This window comes from Haplochromis burtoni, unplaced genomic scaffold, assembly GCF_018398535.1.
Source record: "Haplochromis burtoni strain Fernald_Lab_line unplaced genomic scaffold, NCSU_Asbu1 Contig_39, whole genome shotgun sequence".
In the NCBI taxonomy this organism is placed as follows: domain Eukaryota; kingdom Metazoa; phylum Chordata; class Actinopteri; order Cichliformes; family Cichlidae; genus Haplochromis; species Haplochromis burtoni.
Genome location: NW_024582400.1, coordinates 2,802,586 through 2,819,173, shown reverse-complemented (window position 1 = coordinate 2,819,173; position 16,588 = coordinate 2,802,586). Strand labels below are relative to the sequence as shown.

The 16,588-nt window shown below is 39.9% G+C and overlaps 1 protein-coding gene across 2 annotated transcripts in view; it reads right to left on the bottom strand.

The window, feature by feature from the left end:
• Nucleotides 1-16,588, bottom strand: part of LOC102303714 (activin receptor type-2A) — a 77,403-nt gene that overhangs the window by 10,964 nt on the left and 49,851 nt on the right. Inside the window, exon 5 of one of the 2 annotated variants that reach the window (XM_005919940.2) lies at nt 6,982-7,005. The exons of the other annotated variant lie outside the window; for it this stretch is intronic. Coding sequence (XP_005920002.1) covers nt 6,982-7,005 — 24 coding nt within the window. The remainder of the gene's footprint in view (nt 1-6,981; nt 7,006-16,588) is intronic. 2 annotated transcript variants of the gene reach the window in all.

Below are 16,588 nucleotides of genomic sequence, written 5' to 3'. Positions count from 1 at the left end.
ATTTATGAATTAGATTTTTATCAAGATGAAATTGAACTCTGGCCTTTAGTGCACACAAAACAAAGCGCTACTGTGTGGCTGAAGAAGCCTTAATGTGCATTTCACTAAATCTCATCATTTTATTACGTTTTGGCAAACACAAGACACTGTTTGAGAGGGTGGGGGTAAATCAACAAAGTTTTTAGAAACACAGCAAAATAACCTCAGCTGCCTCTTTTTCTTGGAGAAGTTGACTTTAAAGCAAACAAAAAGTGGCAGATTGTCTGGTCGGCTCAGAAATATTTTGCATACATCAAACTATTTTTTAACTACATATAATTAAATCTATGGATGCAGATAAAGAAAGGCTACAAACAAATTAAATTCAATTAAGTTTTGTTCCTTCTGCAGTGCAAGAGGACTTTTATCTAGTGAACACACGCCTACAACGCATCCTTTGTCAGGTCCATACTGAGCTAATCTTGTTTAATTTTGCCTCTGTACACCACCACAGTGGGTTTTAAATCAAACAATCAAGATATGATTCAAGTGCACAGTTCTGGTTTTGATTCATTGCATTTACCTGTTCAGGAAGTACAGCCATTTTTACACACAATTGTATGTGTCTGAAATTATGTTCCGAGCACCTTTATGAAACAAATAAGGTGCTGTCCAGGTTTTCCATCAGGCACATCTATTGCCAGGGACATCGGTTGGCTTTAAACCACATGGCTGTAGGCTAAATCCATTATTGATTTGGCCCAACTTTATGGCTTCCATAGGAATTAAGAGGGGGAGCAGCAGCCAAGCGCTGCTAATCAAATGCACTTCATTAACTGTTTATCAGCAAGTGTGAGCATCTCTATTAAAGCTCAAGTTTTGGTAGATTGATGGAAGTTACATCAAGTTAACTCCAAGGTGAGACCATGCAATGTTCAGGTAACCATAACCCCCCCCGATCTGCATCTCAGACTCTACAGGCATCAGTTAGCATGTTAAATATTAATTCATGACAGTACAATTGGAAAAAGACTGAATGAGTGTGGGTTGCTTGGAAGGGTTACAAGAGAAAGCCTATTCTCTCTAAAAGATCACGGCAGCAGGTTTCTAAACCCCCCATCTGAAAAATCACAAGAGTTCTGGAACGATGTCCTTTGGACAGACAAGACCAAAGTGGAGATGTTTGGTCATGATGCACAGCTCCACATCAACACAAATACCTCATACCAGCTGTTAGTACCGTGGTAGAGAGGCGATTTGGATTTATTTTGCAGTGAATGAGTCGACCATGAACTCCTCTGTATACCAAAGTATCCTAGAGTCAAATGCGAGGCTGTCTATCTGACAGGGTCATGTAACAGGACAATGATCCCAAGCACAGCAGCAAATCTACAACAGAATGGCTGAAAAGAAAAGAATCAAGGTCCTGCAGTGGTCCAGTCTAAGTCCAGACCGCAACATGATTGAAATGCTGTGGTGGGACCTGAAGGGAGCTGTGCATAAGCAAACCTCCACAAACCTCAATTAACTGAAGCAATGCTGTAAAGAAGAGCGGGTCGGAATTCCTCCACAGTGATGTGAGAGGCTGATAAAGTTACACAGAAAATCATTACTTCAAGTTATTTTTGCTAAACGTGGCTCTACTGAATTCAAGACTCTTTATTTTCAATTATGCAAGCAAAATGAAATCATGGGGTGTACTGCATTTATTACAAGAGTGCAGAGTCTGGTGAAACCTTTCACATGACTGTATATGACTGCTGTGTTATTAGCACCTAACAAGAGCTATTATAGTTTATTTCATTCTAATTAATGCTTTTAAATTTAACGTTTGACTTTTCTTTTAATTTAATTTAGTTTCAGGTAGTTTTCAGAGCGGATCTTCTTTAGTTTTTGTTGCTTGAAAATTTTAGTTTTTTACTGTTTCAGTGTTAGTTTCAGACTTTTGTGATTTTAATTTCCCAAGCTCACAAAATTGTTTCAAGTTTTGTTCCCTAAAGGTCTAATTTTATTTTTATTTTACATTCACACCTAGTTTTAGTTTACTATAATAACGTTGCACCTCAAACCAAAAATTCCACAGAAACCTCTTAATATCCATCAAACGGATTAAAGTCGAGGTCTGAAAACAGACATTTATGATGCAGACGTGTTGCAGTCATGAGGTCCGTCTCGAGAAGGTGCACGTCAAACGGCCTTTTCTCTAGGACCAAGCTGCTCCCCAGGGATCGTGTTTTCAATTTGCAACATCTAAAAGCGTGTAAGAAAAAAAATAAATGAAATAATTGCTGGTGCTGCTTTTGGTAGATATATAGAGCAGGCTGCCCATTTCTTCTGGGCAGTGCGAGGGGAATGGAGGATTGGAATGGGAACTGGTGTGTTTACTTAAAGCCTTTTCCCTCTAACAGAGAGCTGTGAGGCAGACCTGCTGTCTGCACACTGCTTTCACACCAAATGCCAGCCAAATGACGAGGAAAATTACCCACCACGGTGCAGAGGTTGGATTTCAGAGCGGCCCAAACGCTCTCTAGATGGCAGCTTGAAAACATTTTTAAGAACACATTGTACTGAGCAAAATAATCAAAGTATAGTTTCACACAAATGTTTCTATGCATCTGTTTTTGATACTGTTTCTAAATATAGGCATGAACTTTCAATGAGGATCAGATGAACTCAAAACTTCTTTTTTTTTTTAAACAAATCATTTACTTGCCTGGTCCATGACTGGGGAGCACGTACTGTACTCACAGAAAGCTAGCTTCCAGTTTGGCGGCTGAGCCTTACTGATATTATTAACTAAAGTCGAAGGATTTGGCAGGCTGTTATTTCAGACCTTTGTGCATCAATGAACTTGACAACCTCCTGTCCTTTGGCAGGTGGGATAGGTTAAAGAATAACTGGACAGAAATCTGATTTCTCCCAGTCTGGACTTTTAGATCAACCTGCAGCAGCAGCAGGCAGGACAGATGATTGAAAGTGTGGTGTGATGTGCTTCTATAGCATCATATAAGAACCTTTAATTATATGAGTGAAATAGTAGAAAATAAGCAGTGTTTTTCTTTTCGTGTACAACAGAAATTGATGGGGACAACTTGTTGTATATAAATGTTTCTGTTCACTTTCTTTGTAAGTTGGACTGTGTATAATCAGACACAGATTCATTACCAACTGTGACGACCTTACTCACAATTATGTACTCTATTCTATGGTTAACTGAACGTCTTTATGTATCTGACGCCTCGGTAACGGGAATTTGTTTATATATGAAACCATTCAATTATTGTTGGTAACTGAATTTAACTGAATTTAATGTCTTTCCGCATCTGTCTGTGTTGCTTCCCTCTTAGTCAGGTTTCCTTCTTTAACAACTTAACTGCGCTAATGCGTTGACGCCGTGCAGCCCCACGCACGGCGCCATCCACATTAACTCGCTAACAGATATTTGCCGCATTAATGCGGTTATGCTGTTAACGTCATTTTGACAAGATTAACGTTGACGGCACTAATAAAAAATACAAAATAAAAAAGACAAGGTGAATTAGTCTATCTTGTTTTGGAATATCTGCTGGATGTTTTAATGTATATGCAAGTAAACGTTTCTGTTTAACAGCACCCTCCTTTCTCTAGTGTGTTTTATTAATCTCTGTCTCTCTTCCACAGCAAGTCTTTATCCAGTCTTCCTTCTCTCACCCCAACCGGTCGCAGCAGATGGCCCCGCCCCTCCCTGAGCCTGGTTCTGCCGGAGGTTTCTTCCTGTTAAAAGGGAGTTTTTCCTTCCCACTGTCGCCAAAGCACTTGCTCATAGGGAGTCATATGATTGTTGGGTTTTTCTTTGTATGTATTATTGTAGGGTCTACCTTACAATATAAAGTGTCTGTTACTGTGATTTGGCCCTGTATAAATAAAACTGAATTAAATTATATCTGATTTATGATCCTAACCTATTTAAAGGCTCCTTGAAGGTCATGCCTCAACGTTGACTTTGCAAGTGTATGCAAAGCCCGTGTAAAAAAAATCTCACTATTAAGAGTAAACATTCCCATTCAAGTACATAATCCTAGCTAGAGTGGCTGCTGTAGGCCTGGCCTATTCTGGCTGTCATTCATCTGTAGTGGCTGTAGGCTGTCAGTCTGCTGTTTACCTCAGCTGTCAATGTGTATTCATATCTATTTACTCTTTAAGAGGCTGTAAAACTTTGTATGTTGTATGTATAAAACTTTATACATTTAATGGTTATGAGAATGCATCAGAAAAATGACTGACTATATATTTAAACTGAGCATTTTTGCCATCTTGGTGTTTTAAAACATTGTGAGACCACTGAGGGGTGAGCCTGACTCAAGAATACCTTGCTTTCATCATCCTTTTTGACTCTAATGGGGACCATAACTTAGAAAATGAGCATTACAAGACTTTAAAGTTTTGATTTTTACCATGACCTAAACAACAAAGAGAAATGGTTCAGCCTTCTTTCTCTTCGTGGTAACTGGTTAATTCCCTTTCTGGTTCAAACCTCCATTCCAACCAATGCCAAGCCATCAGATGTTTGTTGAGTGACTGCATGTATGAAACCACAGCCTCAACACGGGTTTCGCTCTGTGTACAGAGATACCAATGTAAGACTCTGAATCTGCCTTACGACAACCCAACATCTGATGAGGTCCAGAGAAGGTGGGGTGAAGATTATCATTTCTTTCCAGAATCAGGAAAGTAGAACGGGGGCGAAAAAAAGAATAAACAGAATAGCTTAGCAGTAAATATGAGTGGGGACACTTTTCAGTGAAAATAGGTCAACAAACACTTGCTATTGAAGGACTCTTTATGCCAGAAAAGAGGATGAAAGCAGTTTCTAGTACATCCATTAAAAAGGAGTTATTATGCTTATTTTCTTGTTAAATATATCTCGTTCCAGAAGTGGATGCTCATAATAAACATGAAAAGCAAAGTTAAAAATGATGAGGTCAGAGTAAATACAAGTAAGAGTTTGTAATACTCTTTGCTTTATATGATGTCAGGAGGGCACAAAAGCCTGACCTACCTGCTGTTCAAACCTTGTGTTTATATGGAACAGCCAATCAGATGAAAGTTTCTGAAAATGTCTCGTTTCAGAAAGTAGATGAATTGAGGGGCTGAATTAAGGGTTACTTTCAACTTGGAATCACACAAAGCTACTCTATTTGAGTCCGAAAATATAAATGAGGAGCTGTAAACGAGAAAAACATGTCCACTTTAAGCTCACTTTCTGATATGATTGTTATTCTGATCATGGTTTCGTTAACAAAATCAGGACACGAGCTCTGTTCACTGTTACAAAACAGTTCTCTAATTTGTCTCAAATCAACTTCCTGTGTCTTTCCTGGGCTTTGTAGTCCAACATTTTAAATTCCGATTCCAATTTGACAATAAAAGTATAATTAGACGAGTTGTTGTGTTACATAAGCTTGCAAAAAAGCAATCAAGAAGAATTCCAGTGCATCTATCGCTCTTGGCAGTATAACTGATTATGATTCTGTTCAGTATTTAAATCAGCTCAGGACCATTTTACCGTGCATAGTAATTTGTCAGAACAATAAGCTCTGGTACATTTTGTTCTGACTGAAAATTAAAACTGATTTGGTGTTGATGTGATCAATAAATCGTCAGTAAACACATGCATGGTATTAACTTTTCCTCAGAAAAGTATTTGATGCTCACTCTGATCACAGAAGGATGTGGCCATGCTCAAAACCCCAATGTTGGCAAAAAAACAAAAACGTATGAGAACGTCATCTTAAAACCCTAAAGATATAAGCCACTATGGATTTGCCTGATAAGCATCAGACACAATCCTGAAGACGACCTGTCATTGCAGGACGCTCTTCTTTTCTCCATCGCTTCTGAAAACTCGTCTTTCTTCTGGGTTTCAGCCTGACGAGGGGGCCCAGCCCGCCAGGCGTCCTGTGGGAGTCACCGGATCCCTTGTCCGATCGCAGGGCGCTGTGGCCTCAAATGGGGGCGCATTACACTTAGTCAGCAGACCACAGGAAACAGGAAAACAGAATCTGCTGCTTCACGCCGTTCCTCCCAACCCTCAACCATCTCCTATGGCCTAATCAAGTTACACCTTCATCTATTACATCAAAACAGGTCTTTCAGTCTGGTTTGGGTGTCCTGGGTTTAGGTGCAGATAAGTAGATCTAACAAAACCAAAATGCCAAGCTTGGTTTTAGGACAATGAGTAGGTATTCTGGCTAAAACTCCATTATTGTAAGGTCATTTCCTGTTGTTGATATGGCCGTAAAACTTGAGACCATGTCAACAACAAAAAGTGGTTGACATGACCTTAAAGGAGCAAGGCCAGGGACTAAAATCCCCGAGTTATTTAGTGAGTTACTTTTTTTCCCCCAGAAAGGTCTGGCGCCATACTTCGACTCCAATTTGTTAAATTTTGAGCCAAGGTACATTTGCAAGAGGCTTATGCTTCCCTTGTACTTAAGCAATTTACACTCTCTCACTTGAAAAATGTTCCAGATAAGTGGCAAAGCTCCTACTTATGTAAAAACGTATCTGTACTCCTCCTCAGTCTGCAAATGAGATGGAAAAGCAAGCCGCAGTTTCAGTTTCAAACACCTCTGCCATCTCTGCATGGAAAAATGGTGAGCCATAGGTCTGAGCAGATACCATTCTGGAAACTGGGTCACATCACACACAATGTGTTACATAAACATCACAGGTGGACATTCATACAAAGAAAAATATAAAAGGAGGGCTGCATTCAGAGCCGCGTTGGCCATTTTCCGCCATGCACAATGCATCTTCAGCAAGAAACAATTAAAAAAATATATATATATAAAAAAAAAATACACAACCATCCACCCATGCAAACAATCCAGGCACAAAAAAGAAAAGTCAACTAAAGAAGACACAAAATGGTGGTCTGGGATTGAGGTGGAGAATTCATACCAAGCTCTGAACCCAAAAAGGAGGGAAAACTAACAGTGTTTTCATTTAAACTGCTCTTACCTCCACCATAATGTGAAAGGCGTGCTTGTTGAAAAGGAACATAAGAAGCAAACAGAGAAATTATTGCTATCTTCTTTCAGTTAGTGGATGAAATAGAGGCAGATAAAAAAGCAGGACATGATAAGTCAGCCCTGAATAACCTTTTGTTCCCCTCTTGCGCTCCAGAGCAGGGCTTCTAGTTTCTTATCCCACATGGATCATGAAGAGGTTAATAAGCATGGTTCCAAAGGCAAGATGGTACATTTTAGGAACTTAAAATGATGCTGAAAATAGAGACTGAATGATGTGTGAAAAGAACAGAAGATCACAGTGAAGCCAAACAAACACAAGTTAACAGCAACAGCACGCTGATGTCAGACACACAAAACTTTCCCGACAGAAGTCATGTAAGAGGCAGAAAGGTTGAGCTCAGAGAGTCAGACCTTCAGCTGAGGACACCAACATGGAGCTACAGAGAAATCAGACATGAAAAATATGCCACTCTCAACTAACGGCTGCTTTTATCTTGAAATAGATGCTTATAGAAGTGGAACTAGGGCTGGGAGATTGGATCAATATATCCAAGAAGGTCCAAGTTAAGTTTGGAAGCGTAAAGCTAGTCGGTTAGTTTTAGGCGCTAAAATTAGGTGGTAAAATTTCAGTGATAAATATTACTTACAAAGTGTGATCAAGTTTTTCTAAGCACTGGACTATGAGAACTGGTAAATCTGCTTAGTTAACATAAGGTTCCCTTTTTGTAACTTTACTTCTCTTGTCTTTCCCCCTACTTTCCAACTGGTTGCTAATATAGCCAATCCCTCAAGTCTATTATCATTAAATTTTTGCGCGGGATTTTGGTGTTATGCTAATTTAGTGCTCTGCCTCCTGACAATGAACTCAGTAAATCAATGTGGTGAACAAGCCTTCTTCTTTTCCCTTAGCTGAGGGTAAGTTGATAGTTTAACACAGTGACTGATGGACAGTCCCATTAGTAATAGTAGAACAGACAAATGTAGCGCTCCTGGAGACGATTTTATAGTGTAGCTGATATTAAGTACTGCCGAGTAAAACTTAAAAGTTTAAAACTTTTGAAATAACAGTGTACAACGGGCAAGCTAGCTGCCTCAAGTATAAGATAGCACATGTTGCCCCCAGCCATTTGTTTATTTAACTGAAGTCAATGGGCCACGTGTAAAAATAACAGGAGATTTTATTACAAAATCTGAGTTGATAATGATTTAAATACAAAATTCATTCTTTGTAAAGCCATCCAGAGAGGCAGTCGAGCCCTCTGGCAGGCTGGTGTTGACACCCTAATGCTTCTAATTTAGATGCTGCGTAATGTCGGCCTTTTATCTTTTTGGTTTAAAACAAAAATAATCCAAAACAGGTGATTTGGATCAGCACATCCAACCTAACATGTTGGACTGATGGTGACCATTTGGAAATGTCAAAATTCTGCCTAAGCCGACACACAGCAGCCCCAGAATTATACTATATATTTGAAGCACACGTCTGCATATGAAACGATCCCAAACACTACACACGAACTCTATCATGTAAGAGTTCAGACACATTTTAAAGGCCAGCTGCTTTGTCCAACGAAAACAGAAAGAAAAAACGCAGTAAAGCAACAATCAGGTCAATATCAGCTTTGGATTTCTCTAACAGCACCTGCCAGCTTCATTTTTGCATCAAATGAGTTAATAAGACATGGTGTAGAGTCCACTGATCCTTTAGGACTTCTTTGGAAAGCTGCACCCAGACAAACAAGATGTAAGTAGCTCCATAATAAAGCAATTGATGAGATTTTGGTCAGAATCGATTGCTAAGATGGATAGAGATGAGAAAATAGGGCCCATGTTGAAGGAGAAAGGGAAAAAAAAGAAAAAGAGGCTAGACTTATGCTTAAATGCTGCAGCTCCAGGCCTCTTCGTGTGAAAGCTGTGGGTCTGTGTACTCAGACAGAATCAATTCCAGTTTGCCTCCACTTCGCACTGTGGTGTGAATAATGGAGGCTTGGTGGCAAGTATGCAGACCATGATGGACCGCAGCCATCATGACATAATGACAGAGTGCGACAGAAGGACTTTGGCGCATGAAATTTTCTGCGTTTCACACTGGGTTTTGTCATTTTAAGGTTTGGGAAGACGGCTAATTAAACAGAAAATCCAACACATTATTTTTTTTGTATGCTAAACAAACACTGATGCAAATCTGCCGCCTATGTGAGAAAGAAAGGCCGGAGCTCTTTTTGTTTTACTAGGTATATTTCATTTCTGGTGCCTTGTCTTGTAAAATCAGGGAGCACAGCCGTGATAATGGATCCAATAACGATCATTAAGTGGGAACAATTACTTTTGCATTGTGAAGACTGCATGTTTCATTACCTAGCAGAGAAAACTAATGGTGTTTTTCTTTAAATGACTAGAAGGCTCCTTCGCTGAGGAGAGAACAAGTTCAAAGCTAAAAATGTGCAGAAATTCTTAACAAAATCACAAAACAAAGGAAATATTCAGGACAGAGTTTTCTGTAACTATGCAACAGCCTCCTGTTATTCAAATCCTGACTGAAAACATCTCTCTTGCTGACCCTTCAGTTTCTGGTTAGGTTCAACTTGGTGTCAGTGTATCATCAAATAATGGGTTTGTTGTTTTGGTTGCTGATGGTCTTATCTTCCTTTAAAAACATTCAATTCCTTTAATTTTAATGCCTTCAGATGCCAGTAACAATACTTCCCTTGTTGTGTTTGATCTGAGATCATCTGTCAATACTTGCATTAGACTGGATTAAATCTCATCTCAAAATGTTCTCAGTCTCTATTAATCGTTCCTTTTCAGAAAAGGGCTCTTAAACAGATGTTTGATTTACCATTTGTTTGCGGATGACATCCGGTTGGTCTTTCTTTCTGACCTTGCTGATCTAAATAACTGCCTGACTGCCATCAGGTCTTAGTTAAGTGCTTAACCTCTACAGTTAAATTTTAGCAAAACAGAGACTCGTAACAACTGTTCCAGATAGCACCATATCAAAGATCAAATAATGCCTTGGGTCTGCCAAGTTCCTCTGTTAAATCCAGCTCATGTAACCTTGAGGTTATCTTGGACAGCTTCCTGTCAGGATCTAATTTTTTTCCATCTACGTAAGGACCATTGCTAAGTCTATTCTTGTGAATTCCAAGCTGGAACTGGAGAAAACTGCTCATGTTTTTCATCTCTTCTCAATCAGTTACTGTAAAAGTCTTAACAAGTCGTCTCTGAATCAACTTCCATCAGTCCAAAACGCTAATCATCTCTTTTCAATTTCCAAATTCTTTTCACTGGGTTTCTGTCAGCTTCGGATTTTATTTGAACTTTTAAAGCTTTGAATAGTGAGACAATCCCTTCAGAGATTTTACTGACCTATTCTTCCAACTGGTCCTTTCTGTGTTTGGATTACTGGTGTTGCCTTGTACTAAATGTTCAACACAGGGCCTTTGAGACAGGCTTTTAGCTTCTATTATAGAGTAGGTAACCCCGAGCAACAAGGAACCTTTACTTATGTAAGCATATTGAGACTGTTTTTAATTAACACAATCAGCTTACTTTTACAACATTTTTGATTTTAAGATGTCTGATCAGCTGGACATACTGATGAAGAAGTATTTCCAGCGTAAGTGGCTTTACTGTTAAAATCTGAACAGTTCCTGTTATCTTGAGTCGAGCTGACTGAAACCTCTCCACCACTTTTAAGTGAATATGACATTTTTGAGAAAAGACATAAGGATAGCACTACTGCAAAAAACTAAAAGCATGCAGAAAAAAATATTTCATCTCAATAAAGCCATAATTGTACGCAAATGTTATTAATTCCACAGCCCTACTGACAAAGAATCCATTTAATAGTTGACATGTGTATGAAATCTAGGGTTTACAAAGGCTAGAGAAAATATTAGCCAAATGCATGTTGGTAAATCTGGCACAAATCATAAGTGGAATTAATTTCCATTTCATTTATATTTATAAGATTAACTTCAAGGTGCTGTCCCCAAGTGGAAAGGAGAAACTCCCTTTGAACAAGAAGAAACCTGGAGGTTTTTGTCTGTGTGGTGACACCTATCAGGAGATTACTGCAGCGAGTCCTCATGCCCTCAGCAGTGGTGACATCACTGCTTGTGGTCGAAGTGACCGATGTAGTGTGCACAAATGGGCCGTTAACATTTCTGTTGGTGGTGTGAATGCAAACAGAAAAAAAGCCCTTAAAGATATGTAGTTCATGAGTAGGCATTTGTTCCAAAAACACTTCCTGACTCTGCAATTCTTTTTATTGTTGTCCTCATTTCACAAATCAGTGCTTCAGTTAATGATCTGTTAGCATTTTCAGGTCCAGATTCAGGGGTTTTAAACACTCAAGAGGATATTAATAAGACATATACATCTTTGTCTCTCTGGCTGTCTGTTCAGACTGCAGCTGCCTGTTTATGACATAATCGTATTGCTACTCATTTTAATTAGAGATTCAGATTAAATGTGCGCAGTGTGATGCAGAGCTCTGACATTTTACAAGATGAAGCAGTGTAGCTGGCACACGGATGCTGTTAGGGAGCGAGGAAAATGCTCCGAACAGGTATGATTAATAACTAGAACGACTTCCCAAACACACAGGACACTCTGAAATCCAACTGGCAACAGGTGTGGCCAATTTGTTGCTGTCACATTAATAATAAATGACCAAGAAGAGCGCATTATGCTCGGGTGTCGATGCGAGCATGACCAAGAATAAAGCATCTGCTGATTTTTACATTTTCCCCAGAGTCGCTGAGAGCTGATATGAAATGAGGTGGCAGAAGTTTTCACTTGATGGATGTCTCTTTCAAAAAAATCCAAACAAATTATTCTAATTTAATCTGACAAAGTGTTTTAACTGCGAATTGGAGGAAGATGTTGACAATTTTTCATTCGCCCGTGGACCACTTTTGCATAGATAATACAATACTGGAAATTTTCTGGCATACTTTTTAAGTTTGCTTTCCAGAGTTAGATGAAGCGGTGCCGCCTTCCATATTCTCTGCCATTTACAAAAGCAAATTCTTATATTAAGCATGACCAAAATTTGAAATAATGAAGTTCAGGCTTCAGACTGCTCGAAATGCAAACGTTTAGTTAGTTTTTCAACTTTTAGCTCTGTGTGACATCTCGGATATAGGAAATTAGGCTCCACCCACCAGCTATTTGCGAGGGGCAGCCAATTAGAAGAAAGATGGCTTAAAGACGGAGGAGACAACAGATTTTTGCTACCTTTAGAGGCAGAAACTACTCAAATTCTTTGAGCTCCAATAAAATAACCAGGGTGGCTGCTCTGGAGTCCAAGAATCTATGAAAAAGAGCATTTATAACGCTTAATTAGCAGGTATACCATGGTCTGTCATACAGCACTGCTATAACTTTGGATATAAAAGAGAAGATGAAATATCAGCGACGTTTGGAGGGTTAGTGAAAGTGGGCTAGCTAACGACTAGCTACTACCTGGTGGCTATCTACAGAGCTATGGTTAGCTACTGTAAACACAGTATAGCAGGGATGATCTTAATTTCAGAGAGGCGCAAATATATGTCGAGAAAAATAAAGATACTATGTAGCGGAATAGTTGGGGCCATGTGAGCGATTCTTTTCTGAAACAGATCCCTCAACAGTTTTGTGGGACTCGTTACAATTAAAAGGGAAAGCAGGTTAAAAGACAAGAGGCTCATCGTCAAACACAGGAGACAGGTGGACCCGGAAACAGGGTTGATATGTCGTCTCTTAAGAAGCAGACAGGACACCTTTAAATGCCTCACTTCATCGAGCAGGTGTTGCACGTCCTAAATGAGTAACCTCTGTTGTAACAGAGGGTGTCTGTGGTGTTTTTTTGTCCCCTTCAACAACTGAATTGCTAGCAGCCGTCCTTGATGACTTTGCAGGCTGTTTGAGTGATTGTCGGAGTCACCTCTGCTTTTATTTTTTTTAAAGCGGCGCCCGTGGTGTAACTGAAAAACATCAACAGCACCACACACATACGAAAAAGAAAAAAGGCAGCAGAAATAAATCCCTCCATATCTCCTCTCCCCACTGCACCCACCTCTCTCCTCTCCATCTCCTATATTGAAAAAACAGTTTTAATCAATTGCAAAATAAGCAACGGACACAAAAGCGGCTGCAGAGGGGAACCGCAAGCGCACCTCCCGTTTGTTTTACCCACCTTCACGCAGCGGGCGAGTGGAGTTTACCTCATCGCCCTCTTCCAGAAATGCATATTAGCTGACTTTTAAATACATTCCTTGTGAGTTGAGTGACCTCCTTTTACTTCCCCTCTCCTGTCCTTGCACACCTACTCATTCATGCAATAATGCACTCCTGCACGCACACAGAGGGTTACACACATGCAGCATGACTCCATTTGTTCCACCCTGGCTATTTTATTTCATTTCACTCCCCTCTGATTTTACAAATCTTATAGGTGCTGCATTTTTCTAATCCCCTCTGTATCATCTTTTGTTATCTGATCCACTCTTTTCCCCCCAGTGCTGATCTTGTTTTGTTTTCTGTTGTTTATTTATTCATTTATCTGCTCCCAGGTAAGATGCTTCATAAGCTTCTTAGCGGTGTTGTTTTTCCATCACCATTGGTATCCAGATTGCATTGTGTTGCTGTCTTTTTTATCCTCTTCCTGCCGTGCTTTAGCACTGTGCAGATACAATAGCCAAGTTAAGAGAACTGCATGTCTCTCTTCACTCCCACCCCCACACTCCCCATTCTCCCACCCACCGCCAACACCACCACCACCACCCTCGGAGGCAGAGCTGCGAGCGTCTCTCTCTGCTTAGTTTTGTTTGCCTATATAAAGCCTCATCAATAATGCAGAGGCCCCTGACTCCTCTCTTCCATACTGTGGAAGCTGTGCATGGGTTTTCTTTTTCCCCTGCTGCTGAGCAGCCGAGAACATCGCTGCTGCTGTCGGGTTGAAACAGCCTCCGAATCACAGAAACTAAATTAATCAGGAATTTGGTGAAATGGTTTTATTCTCAGTCCTAAAACAGCGAGAATTTGTGGGGTGTCTGAAAGGTTTATGACAGCGTTAAATCAGGAAACACGATGAGCGTGGTGACTAAGAAAAGGTATCCATTTACCATCTTAGTATTTCATTAGGGCGTACATTAAATGGTGACATTTGAAGCTAGCTAGAGGCATGCAGGAGTAACCAGTACACCAAAAAATTCTGAATTTATTTGTAGATAATCGCCTGCGTCTCTTTGTTTGTTCCTCTGGGAGTGACTACCTGTATCAGCAACATTGATCCATGTGTGACTGTCAAACACGCCCCAGAACAGCCACATGCACACCAACGCACCACTCGCCGACTTGTTCCGGGTTGGCGCCAACATTAAACAAACATCCATCAAACCGAAGCAGATATCAGCGGAGGAGGAAACAGCGGGACGACGTCTGAAGACACATGGATCACATATAATCAGCTAAGTTGACGTATCCTCAGGAAAAACTCCTGGTATACTTCCTGCAACCCTCTGAAATCTCCGCTCATCATTCATATCAGTGACTATACAACTAACATCACGACTGTTTATTTAGGGCAGTGCAGTTGCAGGCCTGAAATAGTGAATGTAGACTGGTTTTTATTCTGCTATTAGTGCTGTGAAATATATTTCCTAAGATCTTGTGCAGTTTTCCTTACTGTTAACACTGCTAGATTAATTTATATTGTACAGTCCGAATGGTTAATAAATGCACCGAAATTTTGTTCTCATGTCCACTAATTAGTTTACATTCTGAATGACAATAAAGTGATAAAAAATAAAAATAAACCAAAAACTGAACCATGGGAGCCTGTAAGAAAACCCGAAGCGGATTAGATGAGTCGGATTTGGAGACATCTTGTTTAAAAATATATTTTTGTGGCTCTTACTGGAGATGGTGTTGGGTGTGATTTCATTTCATGCTCAGCATGATAAATATTTCCCTCTACTTTCATCCTTTGTGTGGTTTTAAAGCATTTCAGGAAAGAATTCCAAAGGGAAGCACCCAAAAACTGTCACACATGTATGATCTGCTAGCATCATAGACTCGCTGAGCGCTATGTGGCCGTAAGCTTGTCACCCGTGTTAGTTATTGTTGTTATTAATTGCTCATATTCCTTCAGCACCAAAGTAATCCATGGTAACTGTGCCTCCGCCGCCCTCACACTCTGCAGAATTGCTCGCATTAATAACTGATGGTCTGAGGGTGTCTGAGGGTCAGCACTCAGCAGTTCATTAATTGCTAAATGACAGTAACAAAAGAAAATGACCAGGGCGCCCATGCACACGGGCTCCTTTCAAAGTGACCGCAAGTCACCAGCTCTTTGTCCTTCGGCCACGTATAGCTTAACAGAGTAATCACTGTGCGGGAAATTGTGTCAGTACACTTAGCGGTACTTAGCAAAAGAAAATGCGAAAACCAAAATATAAGCAAATGTGGTATAAAAAGACACTTAAATGAAGTTAAACAAATAACAAGAGGTAGTGGCTCAACTGCCTTTAAAATCCACAATAACAGTAACAGCTTTTCCCCTCATTTATAGCTCTCAGGCTAACAAATATTTTAGTGTTTTATTTTATTTTGATGTAGAAAACGCTAACGCTAGCAACTAGCACAGCTACCATTAGCCTAACTAAGTGTTTAACATTTAATGTGATTAAATTTAAATGTAAATTTTAGCCCGTTAATTTTTAAGGACGCCCCGCCTTCTATTGATACTTATTGCTGGCGTGGACATGGACACATCAGTTGGCTAAGTGGAGTTGTTTAAAGCCATGCCTTTCCATCAGATAACTGCATCTGTACCTTACACCCACCCATTTTCCACTTCCTGTCACTTGCTTGGTGGACTTACTTGTTTACACATCACTTGTTTCGCACATCACCAACCGTGTACTTGATGATGTCTTTTATAGACTCAAGTGGTGAAACATATTATTTAAGGTCTTTACCTTACAATGTAAAGAACCCTGAGGTGACTGCTGTTGTCATTTAGCGCTACATTAATAAAATTGAACTGAATTAAAAATAGTTTTGTTTTCGTTTTTGTGCATATTTTGCACAGTAATGTGTGTTGATCGAGTTTGTCGAAGTATCTCTGTTTCCAGGTATTAAATCATCTTCGCAAGGTGACACAGTCTCTTCCTCAGACATGCCCGGGCTTATTTCATTGTTTTGTCCACTAAGTAATGTAAACCATTGCTATAGCAATGACATTGCAGTGTGACAATTTCACTAGGGATAGTCTGATATGGAACAGGGCTAATTGTAAATAACCCCCCCAAAAAAAGGGCACAGGTATTTTTTGATCAGACTAATCGCACTTGTGTGTGATTAAAAGCCTGTCTGACACACTCTCAACAATACAGTTCGGCTCATCTCCTGACTCCTCATGTGGTGAATTAAAAGCGAGTCTGAGATGAGTTTGCTCTGAAAAGAGACCCGCAGGAAAAAGAAAAAGACAGAACCAGGGCTCCTCTCATCCTTCTAAACAGGACTGAAATAAGAAATTGTAAAAGCAATTATCCAGACGTAAACTCTCAGCACAGCGTGTCAGCTCTGGCTGACCATCGCTCCGT